Below are 21,882 nucleotides of genomic sequence, written 5' to 3'. Positions count from 1 at the left end.
ACCCATTGGGGCCTTGGATATTGGACTTCCATATCTCCAGGGATTTTTTCTACACAATTGCCAACCCTCCCCCGCTCTGGCCGTCCCTATTGGCACATAGCACATTGTAGCCCGTAGGAACAACAAGCAGCAAGGATGGCCCTGCGCCCTCATGCAGCCACGTCTCTGTCAATGGCAAACGTCTAGGTCTCGCTCCAATATATAATCAGCTATTTCCACTGCGTGTCTCACCAAAGATGTTTTGTTGAGCAGCAGGTATCTGAGAGGTTTGCAATCACCCTTTTTAATATCCTGGGTACTAGTGACATTATGGAGGAGGCATTCTTTAGATTCATCATTTTCCTGATTAGTGCGCACTTCGCCTAACGGAGATAAGACTATCTGGGTTTTTGTTCCGGGTCTTGTGCTCCGTCAAAGCAGTTATCCGTATTGGGAAGCAACATAGACTCCTTTATAGGCCCCCCATTTTAATTTACGCTATGTGTTATCACCATCCGGTGTTGGAACATTCTGTTCCTGAGCGCAGCTATTCTTATTCACCATACACAAAGCAACTGACTTGTCAACGATCGGCCCCATTTTGTTGGCGTCAAAAATGTTTCTGGCTGCTGCTATAGTAGCCAAAACTTCTGAGATGCCATGATCTGAGATGCAAGGTTTCTACTTTGCCCTCTCTCCAGGCCCTTCACCGACCGCCACAGACTGCTTGGTGGACTCGCACGAGCGTTTGGGACTCCCTCGTGTTTGTAAATAAAGCATCTTAGCAGAGCCATATGCTTCGTTTCCTTCATCTCCTCAAGCACACACGAATGACAGACATGTATTCTTTGGTTAAGGTGTAGGCCTAGTTCAGGGGTCTGGAAAGTGCAGCTCTCCAGATGGTTTGGGCTACAGCGCCCATGACCTCTAAGATTTGACTATGCTGGCCAGGGCTGATGGGAGTTGTAGTGCAAAACATCTGCTGAGCCAATGGTTGCAAACCGCTGGATTACAAATCCTCTAATCTTTCTTTAGGAAATATATTGAGATAACAAACAAAGTTGGATTCAAACCAGAGGAGGAGGAAAACATCACCTGTTGTCCTGATTTACAAAAGCATTTTACAATGGCTCAATCCCATAGAAAAAGGCTTTGTAAATCGGGCCCTTTATGTTCCGTCATTAATTTGTAATTTTAAATCTGAAGAGAATTGTACTAGTGGATTTAGGCTTCTGTGTAATTCCACTCTTGTTGCGTCGATTAAAGCAATGGGCCTCATTCCGAGTATGGCAGTAGGGGGTTAACGGCACCGGTAAGGATGCCGGTGCTGTAACCACCTACCGCCACATTCCGAGGTCCCTTAGCGGGTCCCACCAGGAACGGCTTTTCTGACCAACCTTCTTAGCGGGACCCGTTAAGGGACCACGGAGCAAATATAGGGGCCCGCTATTAGCGGGCCCGTTATTTGCTTCTTCCCCATTCCCATTGAGCCCTATGGGCGCTCAAATGGGAATGGGGAATGGTTTTCTGGATGGGGACTTACCGGGTCCTCCAAGGTTGGAATGACCCGGTAAGTCCCCATTCAGAGACACCGGACCCAGACCCGGGTTTGGAGGCAGCCAGCACCATGGCTGCCTCCAAACTCGGAATGACCACCAATATCTCTAACATTTGGCCATACATGGTACATGAAGGCCCTCTAACTTCAGGGGAAAATGTCTTGTTCGAGTTAAAGGGATAGTCACTTCTGATATAAGGATGGAGATTATAAAAGAGTGCGTTACAGGAATTAGGGGATACTACAACAGGGGCCATTAAGGCTGGTGTACCCACATAAAAGAATGGATTTCTCCACGAGTTGCAGGGATCTGGTACATTGCAGAACACAGATCCATGCTGTATTAATGCATTTCTGTTTAAATATATTTTTGTGTGCAAACGAAATATGCATTCCTATGGCCAGATTTCAGAAACTTTGCTCTATGGCAAGTGCAAATAAGCACAGTATTAGCACTAGGCCAAGGTCTGCCCTAGTGCAAAAAATCCTTTGCACCATGAGTAGTGCAATTCTGCATGGTATCAGCACTAGGACAAAGTTTACCCATGGGCTTAAACATGTTCTTTCAAAGTTTTTTTCTTTAGGGCAATGTTTGCCCTAGTGCTACTGCCATGCAAAATTGCACTTGTGCCACACTGCAAACTGCCATTTTCTAGTATAGATGCAATTTTTTTTTGCATTGTGCTAAATCCGTTCAAAATGGCAGTCACACCTGTGCAAGGTTTCTGTATTATCCCCATGATGACTATTACTCCTTTTAACACTGCAGGGGCTTTCAAAGCTCACCTATCGTTTTTCATGTGCATATCCTTTTCATGTAGTCCAATAACTCCTATAAAAACGAACGTGGATTGCTTGTTTTGTAAAGAAACAATGGAACCAAAACTGTTTCAACAAAATGTCACCTATTTTCAATAAAAAAAACATTTTCTTTTGTATTTTATTTATTGAAGAGAATCATTAAGAAGGAGAGTGACATTTTTCATGCTTAAGTAAAGAAATGTATGAATGCGGGAAACGTAACAAAGAGGGAGTGGGGGCTTGAAGGGAAGGGATGTAGGGTTTACTGGAAAAGAGTTGGGGTTGGGAATCCTCATATCACCTACTTCTTCCCTTTAAACCATAATCATCCGCCTTCTCCACACTGCCTGTTTCTTAGTAATTCCCACTGCAAACATGTCCTTTCATATTCTCACTCCCTACCTCCAACTTCTACCCTTTTGCTTCTTTGGACCCCAAATGTGTGTTCTCCCTCTTCTTGTGCTGTTATGTTTTTTTAAAAAAAATAATTCCTAATTGTTTTGATGCAACAAACTCTTTGTTTATTTAAATAAAAATGTTACTTTTCCAATCTTGAAATTCTTCATAAGAGGTCACATGAGAAATTATTGGAAATGAAAACCCAATTTTCTTTCAAATCTATTCCTTGTATCTGAAGTAGGTTCCAATAGGGAAATTTGTAAAGCTTTCTTTGTTATTTTCATTATTAATGAGTGGCTGGGGCCTCAATACCTTCCACGCTCTCTCTTCCTAAATATCTTCCTTCTTGAGCTCTTTGCTCATCTGCCACCAACTCGTCAGGGTCAGTCGCTTCTCCAAGCAACAAGTTGGTGGTAGATTTCTATCTTCGCTGGGGCCTCCCTCTGGAACAGCCTCCATGCCTCTCTGAAACTTGAGGAGAAGCAGCTCCGCTTCCGGAAGCACCTCAAGACCTTCCTCTTTGCTTCTGCTTTCTCTCCTCCTCTCCCCTGCTGAACTCCTGACTGAATCGGCACTGGACATATGGCTACCCCCTGATCTTGGGCCCAGACAACCCTCCACCACCAGTTGCACACCTGTATTGCACTACTAGTTCCCTCATTCCCACGGCACTTTTCCCTTTCCCCGCCACCCTGCACTTGCACAATCTCAATGTCAGCTGGCCTAGTAAGATCGTTGTCTTTGTCTTTCCTCTGTTCCCCCTCCCTTGCCTCGTCGCGCTCTGAAACACTTGTGTATAGGCGCGTTATAAATGCCATATCATATCATATAATTGAAATTCTGCAGATTTCCACAATTATGTTTTAATGCGTTAATAACGACGTGTCGAAAGATTGTTTCAAAAGGCTTTGTGCATCTTTTCCTTTCTCTACAATAGTTTGTCTATATACACACACACACACACACACACGGTTGTTGATCCGCATGACTTACCGATGATGGTTGCTTTTCCTCTTGCCCTAGGATGGACACCAGAGACGAGTTTGACGGTTCTATTATGACCATAGAGAAAGCAGTTCAGTTGCTGTGCCCTGGGGATGAGAAGTCCCAGGCTGCAGGGGCGTGCTTCATCCAGCACACCTGCTTTCAAGATGAGAATGCCAAGAATCAGGTAATGTACCCAGCGATCTCCGAACCCCACACTGCATCACCATTCAACCGTCCATGCCATCTTTTCCTCTTCCAAATCCACTCTACTATTCAACCCACACAACTACAACATCCATTGTTACATTATTCCTTTTTTATTGTGCATTTGGTTGTAGAACAAATCTTAAGCACATAACTTAATAATACAATGAAACATAACATCGTACACAATATTAAAAGAACAAATGTTGCAGAAAATCCATCAATAAGTTGCCCTATTTTGATTTCTTTGACATCCTCCGGCATGCATTGGTACTCTGTAAGGTTCTCGTGCTCATGCTTCTTCCAAGCCCATGCTGCCAGCGTCTCTCATCTAATCCTACATAAACACACTCTTGCCATCCACACTGTTCTTTAATCCATACAGCAACCCGCCCATCTGCTGCCACATTCATACTATACCCACATCCAGCATGCAAATGCAGCTGACAACCACAACCATTCACCGCCCTACCACATTCAGAATGCTAACCCATCCACCTAAGCACCCCTTGCTACATGCACAATGTATCGTCTTCCACAGTGTTCCCGCATCTACCACCGCACCAATTCCACATTTGTCCCGCTCCAAATCTTAACACTACACCTACACCTAGCATGCTGCTTCCACATGCAGAATGCTAAAACATCCAGCTGAACAGCATGCTGCCAAGTCCACAGTGCACCATCTTTCACAGTGTTCCTCTGTCCACGCTTGAACCAACACTTCATCTGTCTTATATCCACTTCTGCACGACATCCATTCCTGTCCTGCTCCCACATCCTTAGGCTCACAGCCCCCAGTGCCACACTGCTACAGAATCTACCAATCCGCATCGTCACTTTCACAGTCCATGTGATTATCACCACTCTTCCTTTTCCACAACACTAAACCAGGCTTGCGGTAAAACAGCCACCATGTGCAACCATGCAGTCCTGGTCACTGCATCAATGATTGTGTAAGTATGATCAGTTAGCTCTCGCACAGCAGGTGTTTTTGTGTTTAACCCCTTAAGTGCCAAGGACGAGTATACTCATCCTTTTTGTGCATAGATTTGCATAATAGCCTGGCGCTTATTAAATACCCAGGTAATTCAGTTAAACACTAGCTCTGTTTGTTTCTATGCGGTGGGGCAGTGTCTCCTGCTTTGATGAACCCTTTATTGCAGAGATATTGGTAGGACTCTTCCAGACCATTCACATTGAGGGATGATATCCTATGTTTTCAAATGAGCAGTCATATTCTCTCCTCCCAAAATGCAAGCCAGGTGTCTCCTAAACCAGTCCTCAAGAGTCCAATCAACTTAATGTTTTATGGATTGCTGCAAAAATACATCTAAACCTAGTAAATCGAACATAGTGCTTTTTCTAAAAAGCTAGATTGGATGGGGCTTTCCATGACCGGACTTGCTGATATGATAGGTTATTTATAACGTGCTTAATACCCAGAGGTTTCTAAGCGCAGACCAGGGGATCAAACCTGTGTTGCTTGATGTAGTCTTGTTTCCAAGGCAAGCATGTTGCCCCTGAGCTATCCTCCCAAGACTATCCCTGGTGTAAGCCTTAACCGACTGGTGGCACTCTGGACATGTCCCTTTAGATACCTGTTGGTGGCAGATCTCTCAATGGACTCCAAACAGTGGTGGTGATACCCTGATCCATCAATGTGTGTACCGCTGTGCATTGGGAAGTACCATTGAAGTCTAGATTGGGGCATGGTGATCTGTTTTTGATGATAGGAGCCTAGTCCCAGAATCTCTCTGGTTGCATGATGCTAATATCATTAAAAATAGGACGATGATCGCCCCTATAGACTTGAGATAGAATTAGGAGTTCTCTAAACTTTATTTCTCCAATAGAGGGCGTCGTATAATGTGCCAGTGAGAAATTGGTTCAGAAGCTCACCATTTTTCTTAACGACATGCCAATATCTGTCAGCCTAAAACCACAATGGGCCTCATTACGACCCTGGCGGTAAGGGGTTTACGCCAGCGTTAGCTGCGCCGACCCCTTACTGCCAATTACGAGGTCCCTTAGCGCCATGGAGGTTTTAACACCCGCTTTTAGCGGGTGTTAAAATCCATGGCGCTAAGGGACCATGGAGTTAATTACGCCACCGTAATTTACGGTGGCGTAATTAACGCCTTCCCCACTCCCATTATGCCCTATGGGGCAAAAATGGGAATGGGGAAGGGTAAATGGGGATTGGGGACTTACCGCCCCGCCAAGGTCGGAATGGGGCGGTAAGTCCGCCAACCACCATGGCGTAAACGTAGTTTACGCCATGGTGGTAAAGTCACGGCCCAGGCGGTAATTTACCGCCTGGGTCGTAATGAGGCCCAATGTATTTTTCGATAGTTTGCTCTTGTAATGGTAGTTTAACATTGCTATTTAATGAACTATAAACTCTTGAATCTTCTATCTCTTTCTCCTTCAGGTATTCCATTTAAGTGGCATCGATCGGCTCATCACCCTTTTACCCAGCTCAAACCTGAACGTCCAGCAGGCGGCAGCTGGGGCACTAAGGAACTTGGTCTTCAAAAACAATACAAACAAATTGGAAACCAGTCGGAAGGGAGGAATCCGGGAATCTGTGAGCGTCCTCCAGAGGACAACGAATGCTGAAACACAGAAACAGTTGACAGGTATATTGTTTGGTCTACAAAGTTTCAGCGTACTGTGAGGATGAGGCACTGAGGGTCAGCCTTGAGGATAAGAGGGAAAAAGCCAAAGAACTAGGCAGAGACTTGAAATAGATATATAACAACATTTTAATGGAAAATAGAAGATAATATTGAAACCAATCTCTATTTTATTAGCCAGGCACCATGTGCATTCGTGTGCATTGCCTTGCATACGGCCCAATTCCTATATTGGGAAAGTAATAATTAAGCGTTAAGCACCCATTCCAAGGTCTAGAACTGGTGTTAACAGCCCAGGCTCGAGTTTAAGGCCCGAGAGAAGCAATGGCATGGGAAATGGTAAAAAATTAGGCAACTTAATGGTCCGGTGCTGATTCTGCGGAAGGGCGGACGTAGCAAACATTATACATTGGCAACTAGATTTTGGACAGTTCTCTAACTAGAATTCACTTCCTATAGCGGAGCAGCTCTGGGGCTCTGGTCTCCCAAAAGAGATGGGACTTAAGGGTTTCCAAAGAGTCTTAGATTTTCTGGAAGGTTATTCCAGAGTTTTGTAGCTATCACCCCCAGTCTTTTTCAAATGTTGCGGCTCAATATTTTTGGGAGTTCCAGGACCAGCACTGTTATTATATGTAAGATTATCTTATATTTAGAAGTACAGATAAAGTTTGTCCAATAAGGTTTGATCCATATAGTCATTTATTCACTGCTGCAGGTCAAAAGTACATGTGGGTTTTCTGTCTATTAAGTGGAAACATTTATGTACATGGTGCCATTTTAAGCAGGGGGGCCACATGTAGTGTTGCTGGGCGTGGCGAATTGGACCGCACAAGCCCCAGACTGTGGGCTTAAGTATGCATGGGAACAAGGCGGTGGTAGGGGTTTTGGTGTATGAATTTGAGTTTAAAAAGCATGGGTTTTATGGTGTACTTTTTGTTTATTATTTGTTTATTTTAACACCTCATACAGAGCCTTTTAATTGTGGACTGACTTTAGGCCAGACAACTCTTCATCATTCAACTAATGTGATTTGGAGGGCCATACCTTATTGCTTGAAGGCCCACATTCGGCCCCTGGGCCACATGCTGTGCACCAATGATCTAAGCGGTGTATGGGGCAGTGGTAGGGTTCAATCCATATACAGGCCAATGTTGCCTTCCTATAGCGGCACATGTTTAGCAGTTACACTTTTCCAGTTTGGGATTCACAGTCAAATCCATAATTTTATCGAGGGAGTGGTACAGGCCAAGAAGCAGTACTGAGCTGGGGCAATCATCTATGCTGCACCAAAACGGTGCCATTTTGGTATCCTGCTCTCTTATAGTGAGGATAGATTTTATTATTTTGTGACCAAAATAGCCCCCCCCACCCATTACTCCTACTGGTGACTTCTTGGACAGCTCTTTGCAATTGATTTAAGCTCCAGGTCTGGAGAAGCACAGAAGAGGCCTGGTCAAGGGTTGGCAAGCAATAAAGTGGTGCGGGTGGTGGTGTCTGTACACTTTTGGTATTAAAAGGTTAGCAATGGAGAGTGTATGGTAGAGGCTTGCATATTCTCATTGGGGAATTGTCAAAGTGGGTGGCTTTGCAGTTTTAAAGCCATGGACGATCTAGATTAGATCTAAGATGCCTTTTGGTTTACTGATGAAGAGATCCTCGTTGTGTGATTGGAGAAACCCCTAGGTTCTTCCTTGAGCTGTTACAGCGTCTGTGATGGGGTATACCTTTGCACTGGTGTTGGGGATAATGTTGTGTAGGAGTGACCGCGCATGATAAGGAATGCAGTCCTCCATGTTTCTCAGTTTACAGCCAAGAATCGAATATTCTTGTTCCCTTCTTAACTCTGCAGGGCTGCTCTGGAACCTGTCTTCCACTGATGAACTGAAAGGGGAGTTAATTAGGGAAGCCCTCCCTGTATTAACCAACTGTGTCATTATCCCGTACTCTGGGTGGTCAGATGGTTACAACAGCAACACTCAAAGGTGTGACATTGACCCGGAAGTGTTCTTCAATGCCACAGGATGCCTCAGGTGAGTCTGAAAACACGTTGGCTATGCCAATAATCAAATGTTGCCCCACTCCCATCTTTCCCCCTAGCAGCATTCACCAGACGTTCTTCGCTAAGGGGTTCCACGGTGCGTTTCGTCAGCATAATTTACCATTTATCAAGGTGAAGGAGGAGGAATGGAAGGCAACTATTCCGGGTTCCTGGATCTTTAATTGTTTAGGGATTTCTGAAGCGTTTTTTGGCACTCTTTAGCTGCCTTTCTCCACTTTTGGAGGAAACATGGAACGAGTTTACCCAAAATTCTAAACAGATGAATTTTATGTGGGATAATCACAATGATCAAGCACTTATGATATTTTAAATTTCTGTGAGCTGACACTACTGCTGGGCCTAAGGTAACGCACATAAAGCTGAGCATTCAATACTTTATATGCCCCTGATGTTAAATGAAGGCTACTTAACGCATGATATTCGTTTTCTCTTAGTCACTTTAAGTTCCGAGGTTTTTCAGCGACATGTGTTTCGCACAAATCAACCACTTTATACATGTTGCAATGACTTATGCAAGTTCCATTTAATTATTTTACTGACGGAATAACTTGTTCAGGTTCCATGTGATAATATCCCCGCAAAATTGTCGACATACAAAAATGGCACCCTTTTTTTTGTGACGATATTACCATGTGGAACCTGGAGGGCACACCCCCTCAACGACCATATTTTTTTAAAGGGAGCGGGGGATACGCCTGCATCCCCCACACCCATTTACTCCATAAATTATCCCCATAAATAATGCCACCTACGCCGTTTCCCGGTGACTATATGTATGGCGACATTGTTTATGGGGATAATATTACCTGATACCCTGGAACAATGATTGAAGTCACTTCTTATGTGTTTTTGGGACCAATGCAAAAACTGCTGAACATCAGTGGGCAGAATGATGACTGTGAGAACAGTTCAACTGCATCAGCCATGAGGGTCCTCATTTACAGTGAGTAATGATGGCTACGCCCTTACCTAAAAGCGACCAATGGCTACTGAACATGTCTGCCACCGATGTATGACTGACAAAGGAGTAGTCAGCTTAAACTAAATCTGGGGATCCGCGTGGGGTTTGATGATCCAGAGCAAGTTGCCATATGTTATGCCGAGTCTTCCCGCAGCCAGGAATGAAGTAGCCCTTTCAACAAACATTGTGCTGATACAACCTTCAAAGGGCTACTTGAATTTTAGAGAAGCAGGTAATAGTCAGTCATGCACCTGGGCTCCCAGAAAAGTGGCACACTGCTCTTCTACGGTCCAACCGAGTGTGATCAGCCCAAAAAAGACCAACACGTGAGAGCTTTGAGGGCTACTGTAAGTTAAAGCTTTCACTTGGGTGAGTCACATGGTTTAGTAGTGGTGGTGGTGTGTTCTGAGTTCGAGAAGTAATTTCTACAACTGGAAACACAGATATACTCATAATCCATGAGGCTCTACATTCCTAGGTACGTTTATAAACAAAGCTTAGAAAATGTACTAAAGGTCAGAGATGAGAATGCCTTACAACACAGCTACATCTCTCAATATCTAACGTATTTGACATGCATTCCTTTTTAACTACTTGTCATCCAGTTCAATTTATTTCTCTCCATTCTTCTCCTCTACGCCTCCATTTTGTGTGTCTCTGCCCTCTTGCCCCTTTTCACTTCCCTGTATATCAACTACCCCTCTGCCATCCACTTGTCCACACCCACGGCGTCCTGCCATTTGCCATTCACACTCTCCCTCTATCCTGCTTGCCCGACTCCCAGGAACCTGAGCTCTGCCGACGCTGGACGCCAGACCATGCGAAACTGCCCTGGACTGGTAGACTCCATTATACATTACGTCCAGAAGTGTGTGACCTCCAACAATCCTGACGACAAGGTACTGTATGCGGAATCCTCTTTTACAACTGTGGGGGTTAATGAATCTGGAAAAATCCCAAAACATAGACCCTGCTGAATCCTCCTCCTTTGATAGGACCACCCTATAGAGCCCTGGAGTGGGTGGCAGTGTAGCTTCAGAGCTGATTTACTATGTGGGCTTCTGGTGCCCCAGGCTGCTTTGAAACCCACCTGTGATGCGCTGTGCCCTGACTCTGGTCCGTAATATAATGTAATCAATATTTGCATAGTTATCGTGAAAAATGTGATTGCATTGACACTGAAATGTTATTTATGGGGTGGGATTTGATATGTATCGGCCTGCTTTTTATTATTTGGTCTTGATGCAGATTTCAATGCAATATTTATTGTCCAAAGATTTTTTTTTAATGCAAATTTGAATTGATGCCATCCACCTCCCACAGTCTAATAACTTCTAAGGGATCAAGCGTGTTTGACAACATGTAGGGTGAAAGACATGCCTCTGCCTAGTTGAACACAAGGGGAGTGCAGGGAATAGATGCTTGCTTGCAGTGTCTACGCGTGGCACTCTGTGGATGAGCATTCAGGGGTCCTTGAGCCGATGAATATCGTTCTGAGAATCTTAACACTTGCCTCCTAGAAACAGAGTCCATCAGATACCACTGACCTGCCATGGGATTTACTAAACTCATAGAAATGCTCTACCCAACGTATTCTCAAATCCTTGACCTAGCAAATAAATGGGACGTTGGCCACTATTGGCTCTGCATGCAATAGTATTTCTGGAAGACTCCTCATTAAAGGGACGTGAAACTGAAGGACAAGTGTCACAAAGCAAACACTACTGAGGCACTACGTGATCTGTGCAGAAGTAGTGTTCATCTTCTGCACTATCAAGTGGGATGGCGGGGGGGGGAGGGGGCTCTCGGATCCCCACCTCATAGTAAGGTACAAGTCCAACGGGGGTCCAATAGTTGCTTGTGAAGCCTGGAAGAACCTCAGTACGCGAGTGTGAGCTGCTTCCGCCATGTAATGTTAAGTCTTAGACTTTCTTCCCCCTCACACCAAGAGTGGTGGGCACCTTTACTTTTAGGGAGCAATAGGCTTGCCTGGCCAGCATCCTCATTTTACAATTACATGCCAAAGCTAGGTACACAGTTTCTTACATAGATGAAAGCCCAGGTTGCCAACACCCAGACTTATGCAATTCATTTGTAAATTGCATTTGCCTGGATTTCCCTGTCACTATGAAAATTCACTCGTCTACCTGAAGGAATACATTTCCAGATCAGCAGTCTCAGGAGGAAGCGGGATCATAAAAAAAATAAAAACACTGCGTTAGGGCTGTGATGGTTTCATGGGAGGGTTTAATGGACTACTTGGCTTAAGAGGATCCCCTAATAACTCAGCCGAATCACAAATGCTTCTAAGTTTTAGCCGGAACACATAGTCCAGTATTATTTAATTCACTATAGGTGATAACCCGTGATGTCATTTCCTCTGCCGTACTACTGCGTCTCTGCGTTCCTTGCCAGTCTTATCATTCTGCATGTCGGTCTCTCTCACTCTTGAATTTAGACCATTCTCTTTTTCATTCTTTTCCACCTATACTTTTGGTATCTGACTTCCACGCCTTTTGCACTCGCTCCTTCCCTTGACCGACCCAGTAGTACGATTCTTTCATTCATACCTATAAACTATCCCTGCCCCCAGAAAATGTGATACAAACCAAGCACCACCACTCCGTCTAAAGAGCTGTGGACCGATGCACTCAATTCCAGTTTCTGAGCACGATATCCTCTCCTTCTAACGGCTCTGTTTTTTTTCCGATGGGTTCTAGTCTGTGGAAAACTGTGCTTGCATATTGCACAACCTTTCATACCATCTGGATTCCGAAGTGCCGAACAAATACACACAACTCGCAGAGCAACACAACTACCAGGCCAGAAACGAAGCGGATAAGACCTCCCTTGGCTGCTTCAGCAACAAGAGTGAAAAAACACAGGTAAACCTATCTATTAGTGATCAATTTTATTTTCACTACTTGGTCAGTAGATAACTCAACCAATCCAGAGAGCAACAGAGACGATGGGCCTCATTCCGAGTTGAGCGGTAAGGGTTAACGGTCACCGGTAAGGAGACCGGTGCCGTTAAACCCTTACCGCCCAATTCCGAGGTCCCTTAACGGGACCCGCAAAGGCTGTGTGGTCTGACCACACGTCCTTTGCGGGTCCTGCTAAGAGACCAGGGCGCTAATAACGGGCCCATAATTTACCGGTCCGTAATTAGCACCTTCCCCATTCCCATTGAGCCCTATAGGGGCTCAAATAGGAATGGGGAATGGTTGGTTGAATGCGGATTTACCACACAGGTCGTAATGTCCCGGTAAGTCCCCATTCACCCAGACACGGACCAAGATTTGCGGGCAGCCATGGTGCAAATAGCGCCATGGCTACCTCCAAACTCGGAATGAGGCCCAATGGCCCTCTTTATGAGTTTGGTATTAACGCTGCAGTAAGTGCCCCAATTTATCACCACACGTGCTTACTGTTGGCGTCACTCTGTTCTGGAGTATTATCAAGGAATTACAAGTGCTGGTAGGCAGTGTAAATCCCACTTTTTGGAAATCCACAAGACGCCGGGGGGACTTTTGGTGGATTTACCACAGGCTATAGTACTTATGGTAAAGCCAACACATTTTGGAGATAAAGTGGTGGATTTATCTCCAGCTTTTTTCGGAGGTAAATCCTCCACTTTAACCCCAAACTCTGAATTCAGCGGTGCAGTAAAAATTGCCAAGAGTGTCAGTAAAGCAATTACCCCCACTTTTCCACTTCACAGCTGGGCTCGTAATGAACCCCCAAAGTGCTACTTATTTACAAATAAACCTGACTGAGAAAGTTTGCTGACCGAGTCGATGATGTTTTCTTGTTCACTTTAATCTTCCTTCTATTTCCATGGAGGTTTTCTGTAATGACAAAACATACGCCAGCTGTGCATACCTGCAGACCATGCAAATAGCAGCGGTGAAGGGAAAAAAGTTACATGACTTCATGTATTAGGAGATTCAGAGTTAGAAATACTGTATTTTCAGAGCTTATAATAGTGGTTGAATCCTGATTGAGGAAAACTGTAGGCAATCGAAAATTACTATTCGATGATGTGTTTCCTATAAATCTGAAATTCATGTTTCTAATCCACTATGATGTTTGCGCTTGGTAATTTTACATTTAAAACTCAATAATATATCTCAGCCTGCAAAATCTATATAGAAAGCATGGAAATAATGTTATTACAGGCTAGTTGTGACATCCAACTGACGTGTAACAAGAAAATGACATCACAACTTCTCCGTAATCAGTTATTACACTTCAGTTGTGACGTCACAATGCCTGCTGCTTGAGCCATCAAAGGTCAGCATTCCAGCTGTCACTGCAGCAGTTAATTAAAGCTGTTACAAGCTTTTCAAATTCCTTGCTTGGTAACTAGTTTTCTGTGACACTTTACAGCAATGAATTGCCAAGGAACTGTTCATGGTAGAATGTTTACTTTGTGCACTGCTGATGTTTAACACCTTTTGTAATGGCTTGGCAGGCAAAGAACGATGGGCCGGAGTGTTACCCAGAGCGATGCCATAGGTTAAGATTAATTCTAAACCGTCCAGCCATCACCTATTTTGTTTTTGTTTAAAACATATGAGCAAGAGCGGACCTTGTAAAATGGAAACCTCTTACGATCTCCTGGATGGGCCGACTGAATGCCATCAAGATGGTGAGCCTCCCATGTTTTTTGTATCCCTTCCAAGTTCTTCCCATCACTATCCCGGATCATTTCTTCAAACAAGTCAAGAAAGCTATATTAGATTTCCTTTGGAACGGGAAGAAACCTAGAATATCCTATGAAACCCTGCTACTACCAAAAGAGCACGGGGGCGTTGGCCTATCAGACATAGAACGATATTATCAGGTGGCCCAGCTGAGGATCCTGATTCCTCACCTGCGCGACCGAAGAGACATGCAATGGATCCAACTGGACAACGACAACCTGACCCCCGTGAACCTCGCTGAGTGGCTATGGTTCCCCAGACCGAAACTGACGAGAAGATTGTGCAACCACCCGATACTGGGAACGCTGTGGAACATATGGAATGAAGGGAAGGGAATGCCCGGAGTCACCACGTGGCCCTCTCCCCTGAGCCACCTCTGGTCTCCCGGGATCAGGGAGCATATCCCGAGCACCCCAGATACCAAGCCTGGTTCGATGAGGGACTGGAGAGAGTAGGCCAGTTGTGGAGAAAGGGCAAATTCATTCTGATTATCGACCTCGAGGAAGCCCTCCAAATAAGCCAAATCCCAGCTTTTCTGTATCTCCGATTGAAAGGTGTATTATCCAGGAAAGAATGGAAGACCAAGATCCAGAGGGGGCTCACGCCATTCGAAACAATCTTGGACACAACCACCACAAACAAAGGCCTAATAGCACGCGTGTACAGTGCTTTGATCACTAAGGACCAACCCGCAAGCTCCTGCTTGAAAGAGAGATGGGAGAAAGACTTCGGTACAGAATTTGATCAACAAGCCTGGGACAGAATTTGCGAAACTCCATCCAAAATCTCGATTGCAGCCCAATATAAGCTACACGCGACAAAGCTACTCCACAGATGGCAGTATGACGCACTCCGGCTCTCCAGAATGTTACAGTCCTCCATCCCCCGGTGCTTGCCTCAATGTGGCATGGATGCTGATTATTGGCATATGTGGTAGGACTGCCCCCAGGCCCGCATCTATTGGCAGGAAGTCCTGGGATAGATTAAGCAGCTAGACGGCATAGAAAGGGTACCGTCCCCCCTCCTGATCCTGTTTGGTTTGGAAGAAGAGGAAGACGAGCTGATCAGAGTTAAAGGACTAGTATCCTCACTGCTTTTGGCCACCAGAGCGTACCAGTCATCAAATGGAAGTCTTTACACCTCCCGACAAAAAAAGACTGGACACAAATTGCCATGAACATTTACATAATAGAAAAAATAACAGCGGCACTCCATGACAAAGCTGCACGACACAAAGAAGCCTGGTGCGACTTCGCCAACCAATACATTTCAAACTCAGTGGCAAACGACCCGGCACACCAGCAAACATCCCCCCCTGGCTCGGACAGGACACCGCAGAATGACTGGCAAATTTAACATGTCTGTCACAAACCTACACCGCACACTCAATGGACTCCAAACCGAACTTTGCCCAGCGCCACACATCATGTTGCTCGACTCAAACCATCACGACAAACGCCGAAGATCCTGAAGTTGCATGTGCAAGGACAAGGGGTGGGTGGGAGGGGGATAAGGGATCAAAACGTCCCCCCACGAAGGGGTGACGAGTAGTTGATGATAAATGTTGACGCAGGTGTTAACGAAACTACTTTTAGGTGCTACCATGTCAACACAACATGTACCTGTATGTCTTTTACTGATTTTTAAAACCAATAAACATTTTAATTAAAAAAAAACATGTGAGCAAGAAGCTGCACGTAATTACTTACCATAAAGCATAACATGAAAACCTTTTTTTCCAATGTCTTTGATTTAAAATGTTTAAACTATTTTTCTGCAACACATTGAAACCTGCACGTTAGCTTTTTTTTAATCCCAACAGATTGAATCAGAAAAAGTAGATTAAGCAAGAGCCAGGTAATAAAGAGGGTGGCAGTGTGTGGCCAGTGTGTGGCCATGTATTATAAGTAATAACCCCCCGCCTAGCTATGCATGCAGGATGTTGCAAGTTACCTCGGTGTTCCTGACTTTAAAGGACTCTATTTGGTTACAGAACTCCTCAGTGTCTTGCAATATCCTTATAACATACCGTTTGATTTGTAAATGTAAATGCACACTTTTAAGATGTGTTGAATACTGGTGTTTAGCCCCTCTAAAATGTTGCATTTCGTGGAATTCAGGACGATTTTCTTTGGAATGATATGATAGGTTATTTATAACGCCCTTAATACCTAGAGGTTTATAAGCGCGCACCTGGTGATCGAACCTGTGGTGCTCCGTATCGTCTTGCGTCCAAGGTGAGCACTTTGCCCCTGAGCTATCCTCCGAGACCACAAGGATGAATACAATAAGTAAAGTAGGGTTTGATTTCCGATGGTCTAGTTCTACTAACAGTTAAGCCAATAAGTCAATCCACTACTAGATACCTGCTTGCTGAGGAGTGTAGGCTCTTGTGTATAGGGAAAGAGAACAAGCTTAAAGTGTATGCCAGCATTAACTCCGTATAATATTGGGTGTTTGCTGCATACTGTTTGCTTTAGCTGAGACTTGCTTCTTGGTCATTACTAGTCCACTGCTAATTTTTATGGAAAATACATGGGTCCCTCTTGTCTCCCGGCTGCGCGGGTTTTGTTTCTCCGACCGAGTACTTTAACAACTTCACCTTTCTCTGCAGAACAACAACTTTGAACTGCCCTTACCCGAAGAGGACAGCAACCCGAAGGGCGCCAACCTTCTCTTCCACTCCAACACCATCCGCATGTACTTAGCCCTGCTGGGGCAAAGCAAGAAGGATTCTACCCTCGAGGCATGTGCGGGGGCTCTGCAGAACCTTACTGCCAGCAAGGGCATGGTAAGTGCGAGGGCACATTACAGTAGTGGGGCCTGCAAGTAATAAGACTGTCAACATGCATAGTGCCGGGTATACCCTGTAACTCTGGGCTACCAATGTGATATTTTTGTGTGTTTGCGTGCCTGTTTGCCTCTACTTTACTTTTTTACTTTATTTGTTTGTATAGCCCGGCCAATGGCCCGGAGTCACACAAGCGCAATGAGATGTTAAAACAGAAAACAAACACACAGACACAAACACCAAGGTACAACACTAACTGGTAAACCCGTGCCAGGGAGATAGATCTATCTAAATAAATGTGCCTTTAGGTTCTTTTTGAACTCGATCAAGGTTTTTAGTTTCTCTTGGGTCAGGTGGGGTGGAGTTCCATGCTCTAGGAGGTGCTACATAGAAGGCTCCTTTGCTTACAATCTTAAGCTGACATCTGGGTCCCACCAACAAATTAGCGTTGTTTGATCTGAGAAATTTCCCTGCAAGTTTCCAAGCTATAGATTCCTCAAGACATTGCGGATTAAGTCCAATCAGGCATTTAAAAGTGATTATCAAAAGGCAAAATTCTGTTTTAGCCTCAATGGGAAGCCAATGGAGCTTGTGTCTTGCTTCTGAAATATGATCAAATTTGTTCAGTCCCATCAGGGACCTAACCACACTATTTTGAATTATTTGCAGTCACGCGCAAAACACCCTTAGTGATACGCAGTAATAGACTGCCACAATAATCAATTTTTGATCCTACGCTAGCTCTAGCCACTGTCTCACAGCTCTTAGTAGTGAGGAAGGGGCCGATCTGTGCTAACAGTCTGATATAGTAGGCTGTGGAAGACACCTGCGAGCTAACTATTGCTTGCATGCCTAAATTATGGTCGAGGTAGACTCCTAGCATTTTCACTTTCTGTTCAATTTTACAACCAGCTGCTTGGAGATACTGGCACACAGGTCTGAATTTTTTCACGTGAGAGTTAGTACCCATTACATTAAGTTCTGTTTTTTGACTGTTGATTGAAAGTCCACTTTGTAGCATGCACTCGTCAATCAATCCGTATACATCATTGTCTGCATATTTTCTTCATGGATTCCCGATAGGTGGATGACCTACTGCGTGTCGTCAGCATAATTAGTACAGAGTACGCCTCTTTCTGCCAAAAGCTGGAATAAAGGAACCGTGGATGTATTGTATAGGGATTGGTAGAGACATGCTCCCTGAAGGACGCCATATTTGAGCTGAATTGGATTTGCTTCTGCTAAACTGCTACAAACCGTGGTTGATCTGTCTCTAAAATAGACTTCACCCATGCAGCTTCATTATTGGCTCATATGTTTAATTGTATAGAGGGCCATTATTTGCTTCCCGGTATCCCGCCGGTTATTTTGCCGGGGTACTGGGAAACTGACCTAACGTTACCGGCGCCTGATAGGCAGCTAATTCTGGGATATTCAATGTGCCAGCAATGGCAGTCATTCATGGAGGGAATTGCACGTATTTCCGGCCCCAGTAAGACCGCTGCTTTTCATGGGCAAGGGCCTGATTTACCTCAAACTCTTGACTGGAGGTAAATCAGGTTACCCCCAATGGCAAACTTGTACTCTGCCAGTCCGTAAAAGTGATGGTATATGGAAATACCAGCACTTTCACTCAGACCGGTAGGGTCCTAAGTAGCCCCATAGTGTATATAGCGTTAATGTAACAGCAACTATAAAACCTAGAAACTTTCTTTGATAGCCTGCCAGCTCTGCTAATCTCTTAAACTCTGTAATGTATTGTGGTAACCACAGAATAACAATGCACAAACAATGTAACACAAACTTAATAACAAATCCATAACTTGCATATAACAATGAGCCAGGATTGGCTGCAGACTGTCTTTATGGTGTGTGAAAGAAGACATCAATTATATACTTCTGAGATGGGAGCCCGACTTCAAGATTAGGGATATACAAAATCAGTGAATTCCACCTCTGCACTAGAAAGCACACTGATCATGAAAAAAAAAAAACTGATATCGGGCAGAAATTGGTTTCCATGCAGGCCAGCTGAAGGAAGAAGGATGATTTGTAACTAGCTCAGGTCGACATGCGTCCTCATTAGATTTCAAAGCGATGGAGAAGATATCAAAGACGATGCCAGCCTTATCTGACCGGTTGTGCCGCCGTGAAGTGTAGGGCGCCTTCCAACAGTCTTCTCTCTTTTACATTTGTGATACTTAATAACTATATCAAATTCAAAGCCCTTTAGGAAGGGAAGCACGCATTGAGGTTACTATAGCAACTCCAACAGGAAGTGCCATTCATGCCTCCCATGGCTTCTAGGCACAATTGTCCAGCAAGGGACTCATTTCACGGAGGAAATTGCTATAGTACAATTGTGGCCTGACAGACAAATTTATATGTGGTCCAGTATGAGCAAAGCATGAAGGAATCCTCGAAGAGCTTTGTTTTTGTCCTGCGGTGGTGAAGTTGGACTTAGGGAATGTAGTCTGGAAGTTGGGAGAATCCTAGGTTAGAGTCTAGGGTCACAATATCAACTTTCCTAAGAAACCTATAGTCTAAAAGCAAGGTTTGGGAGCCCAGCTCACTTAAAGTGGTTCATGGTGAAGGTGGCACCATACATGTGAAAATGGTGATGCAAAAGCTATCTGCTTAAGGGTTATGCAGCCTAAGGTCTTTGCAATACCCCTTTGACTTGCTAGAGGGATCACAGCTGAATTCAGTGGTGAAGGAGACGTAAGCCAGCAGCAAGTCTAAACAAGAAGCATGGACATTTAATATGCATCTTCAGTCCACAGAGGGACTTGCCCACAAGAAGCATGGACATGTAATATGCATCTTCAGTCCACAGCAGGAATTGCCCACAAGAAGCATGAACATGTAATATGCATCTTCAGTCCACAGCAGGACTTGCCCACAAGAAGCATGGACATGTTATATGCATCTTCAGTCCACAGCAGGACTTGCCCACAAGAAGCATGGACATGTTATATGCATCTCCAGTCCACAGAAGGACCTGTCCACAAGAAGCATGGACATGTAATATGCATCTTCAGTCCACAGCAGGACTTGCCCACAAGAAGCATGGACATGATATATGCATCTTCAGTCCACAGCAGGACTTGCCCACAAGAAGCATGGACATGTTATATGCATCTCCAGTCCACAGAAGGACCTGTCCACAAGAAGCATGGACATGTAATATGCATCTTCAGTCCACAGCAGGACTTGCCCACAAGAAGCATGGACATTTAATATGCATCTTCAGTCCACAGAAAGACTTGCCCACAAGAAGCATGGACATTTAATATGCATCTTCAGTCCACAGAAGGACTTGCCCACAAGAAGCATGGACATGTTATATGCATCTTCAGTCCACAGCAGGACTTGCCCACAAGAAGCATGGACATGTAATATGCATCTTCAGTCCACAGCAGGACTTGCCCACAAGAAGCATGGGCATGTTATATGCATCTTCAGTCCACAGCAGGACTTGCCCACAAGAAGCATGGACATGTTATATGCATCTCCAGTCCACAGAAGGACTTGTCCACAAGAAGCATGGACATGTAATATGCATCTCCAGTCCACAGCAGGACTTGCCCACAAGAAGCATGGACATGTTATATGCGTCTTCAGTCCACAGCAGGACTTGCCCACAAGAAGCATGGACATGTAATATGCGTCTTCAGTCCACAGCAGGACTTGTCCACAAGAAGCATGGACATTTTACATGCATCTTCAGTCCACAGTAGGACTTGCCCACAAAAAGCATGGACATTTAATATGCATCTCCAGTCCACAGAAGGACTTGCCCACAAAAAGCATGGGCATGTAATATGCATCTTCAGTCCACAGAAGGACTTGCTCATAATATGCATGGACATGTTGTATACATCTTCAGTCCACAGCAGGACTTGCCCACAAGAAGCATGGACATGTAATATGCATCTTCAGTCCACAGTAGGACTTGCCCACAAGAAGCATGGACATGTAATATGCATCTTTAGTCCACAGCAGGACTTTCCCACAAGTTACCCTGTGCAGGTAGTGTTCTCCAGCTGAGTCAGGAGCCCAGCTGACACTTGAAGTATGTTGAAGAAATCATAGTGCTTTTGTAGTTATATATTCATTTCAAGATGAAAGCAGAACAAAGAGATGGGCAGAAAAGCATGAATGGGAATATTACAGATTTTCCCAAGTGAATGTCTGTAACACCTGGGTGCTGCAGACCTTGGAATTGGAAGGTGTACTTTGAGAACCCATTTATTAAAATAGACTTGATTGAAGAAGTCTGAAGCTATTAACATCGACAGTAGCACTACTAAAGCCACACTTAGGGGTGGCCTCATTTGGGATCGCCACGCTTTCTACCTGGGATTACATGGTGGTGAAGAATGTATGTGAAAAAATGTTTTCCCCTGAAGAAAGTTCAAGCATTGAGAAGCTATAAAGAACTGAAACATGTCGGGATTTGTTTGTGAATTTACACTTTGTTTAAATACATAGTGCATTGTAATTGTTATGTGTTTGTTGAAATTTACATGTTGTTAATTGTGATGTAAATTATCCCATTAGGTTGCTGTTATACCCACCATGTGTGTCTAAATCTTGGGTTACATTGTATGTGTTTTAAACAAGTTTTTTAGTAGTGTTTTATCGATTTTGAAGAATTAAAATGGTCAAATTTATAAGAGTGTATTGTGTACCAAGTCCATTTTTTCAGGACCAATGGTTATGGATCATAATTAACATCCTTCGTTAGACAGACTTGAGCCTTTACAGTAGTGGTGCATATACTACAGTATCACGT

At 44.3% G+C, this 21,882-nt stretch overlaps 1 protein-coding gene across 2 annotated transcripts in view; it reads left to right on the top strand.

Moving 5' to 3' along the window:
- Positions 1 to 21,882, top strand: part of PKP1 (plakophilin 1) — a 239,189-nt gene that overhangs the window by 202,731 nt on the left and 14,576 nt on the right. For both annotated transcript variants that reach the window (XM_069633637.1, XM_069633638.1), the window contains exons 4-9: positions 3,761 to 3,908; positions 6,363 to 6,570; positions 8,417 to 8,597; positions 10,372 to 10,486; positions 12,308 to 12,472; positions 16,908 to 17,084. In XM_069633637.1, the coding sequence (XP_069489738.1) occupies positions 3,761 to 3,908; positions 6,363 to 6,570; positions 8,417 to 8,597; positions 10,372 to 10,486; positions 12,308 to 12,472; positions 16,908 to 17,084 (994 nt within the window). The remainder of the gene's footprint in view (positions 1 to 3,760; positions 3,909 to 6,362; positions 6,571 to 8,416; positions 8,598 to 10,371; positions 10,487 to 12,307; positions 12,473 to 16,907; positions 17,085 to 21,882) is intronic.

Source organism: Ambystoma mexicanum, chromosome 13, assembly GCF_040938575.1.
Source record: "Ambystoma mexicanum isolate Mex_15411 chromosome 13, UKY_AmexF1_1, whole genome shotgun sequence".
NCBI lineage: Eukaryota > Metazoa > Chordata > Amphibia > Caudata > Ambystomatidae > Ambystoma > Ambystoma mexicanum.
Note: the sequence above shows the minus strand (reverse complement) of the source record. Positions and strands in the feature narration are given on the sequence as shown.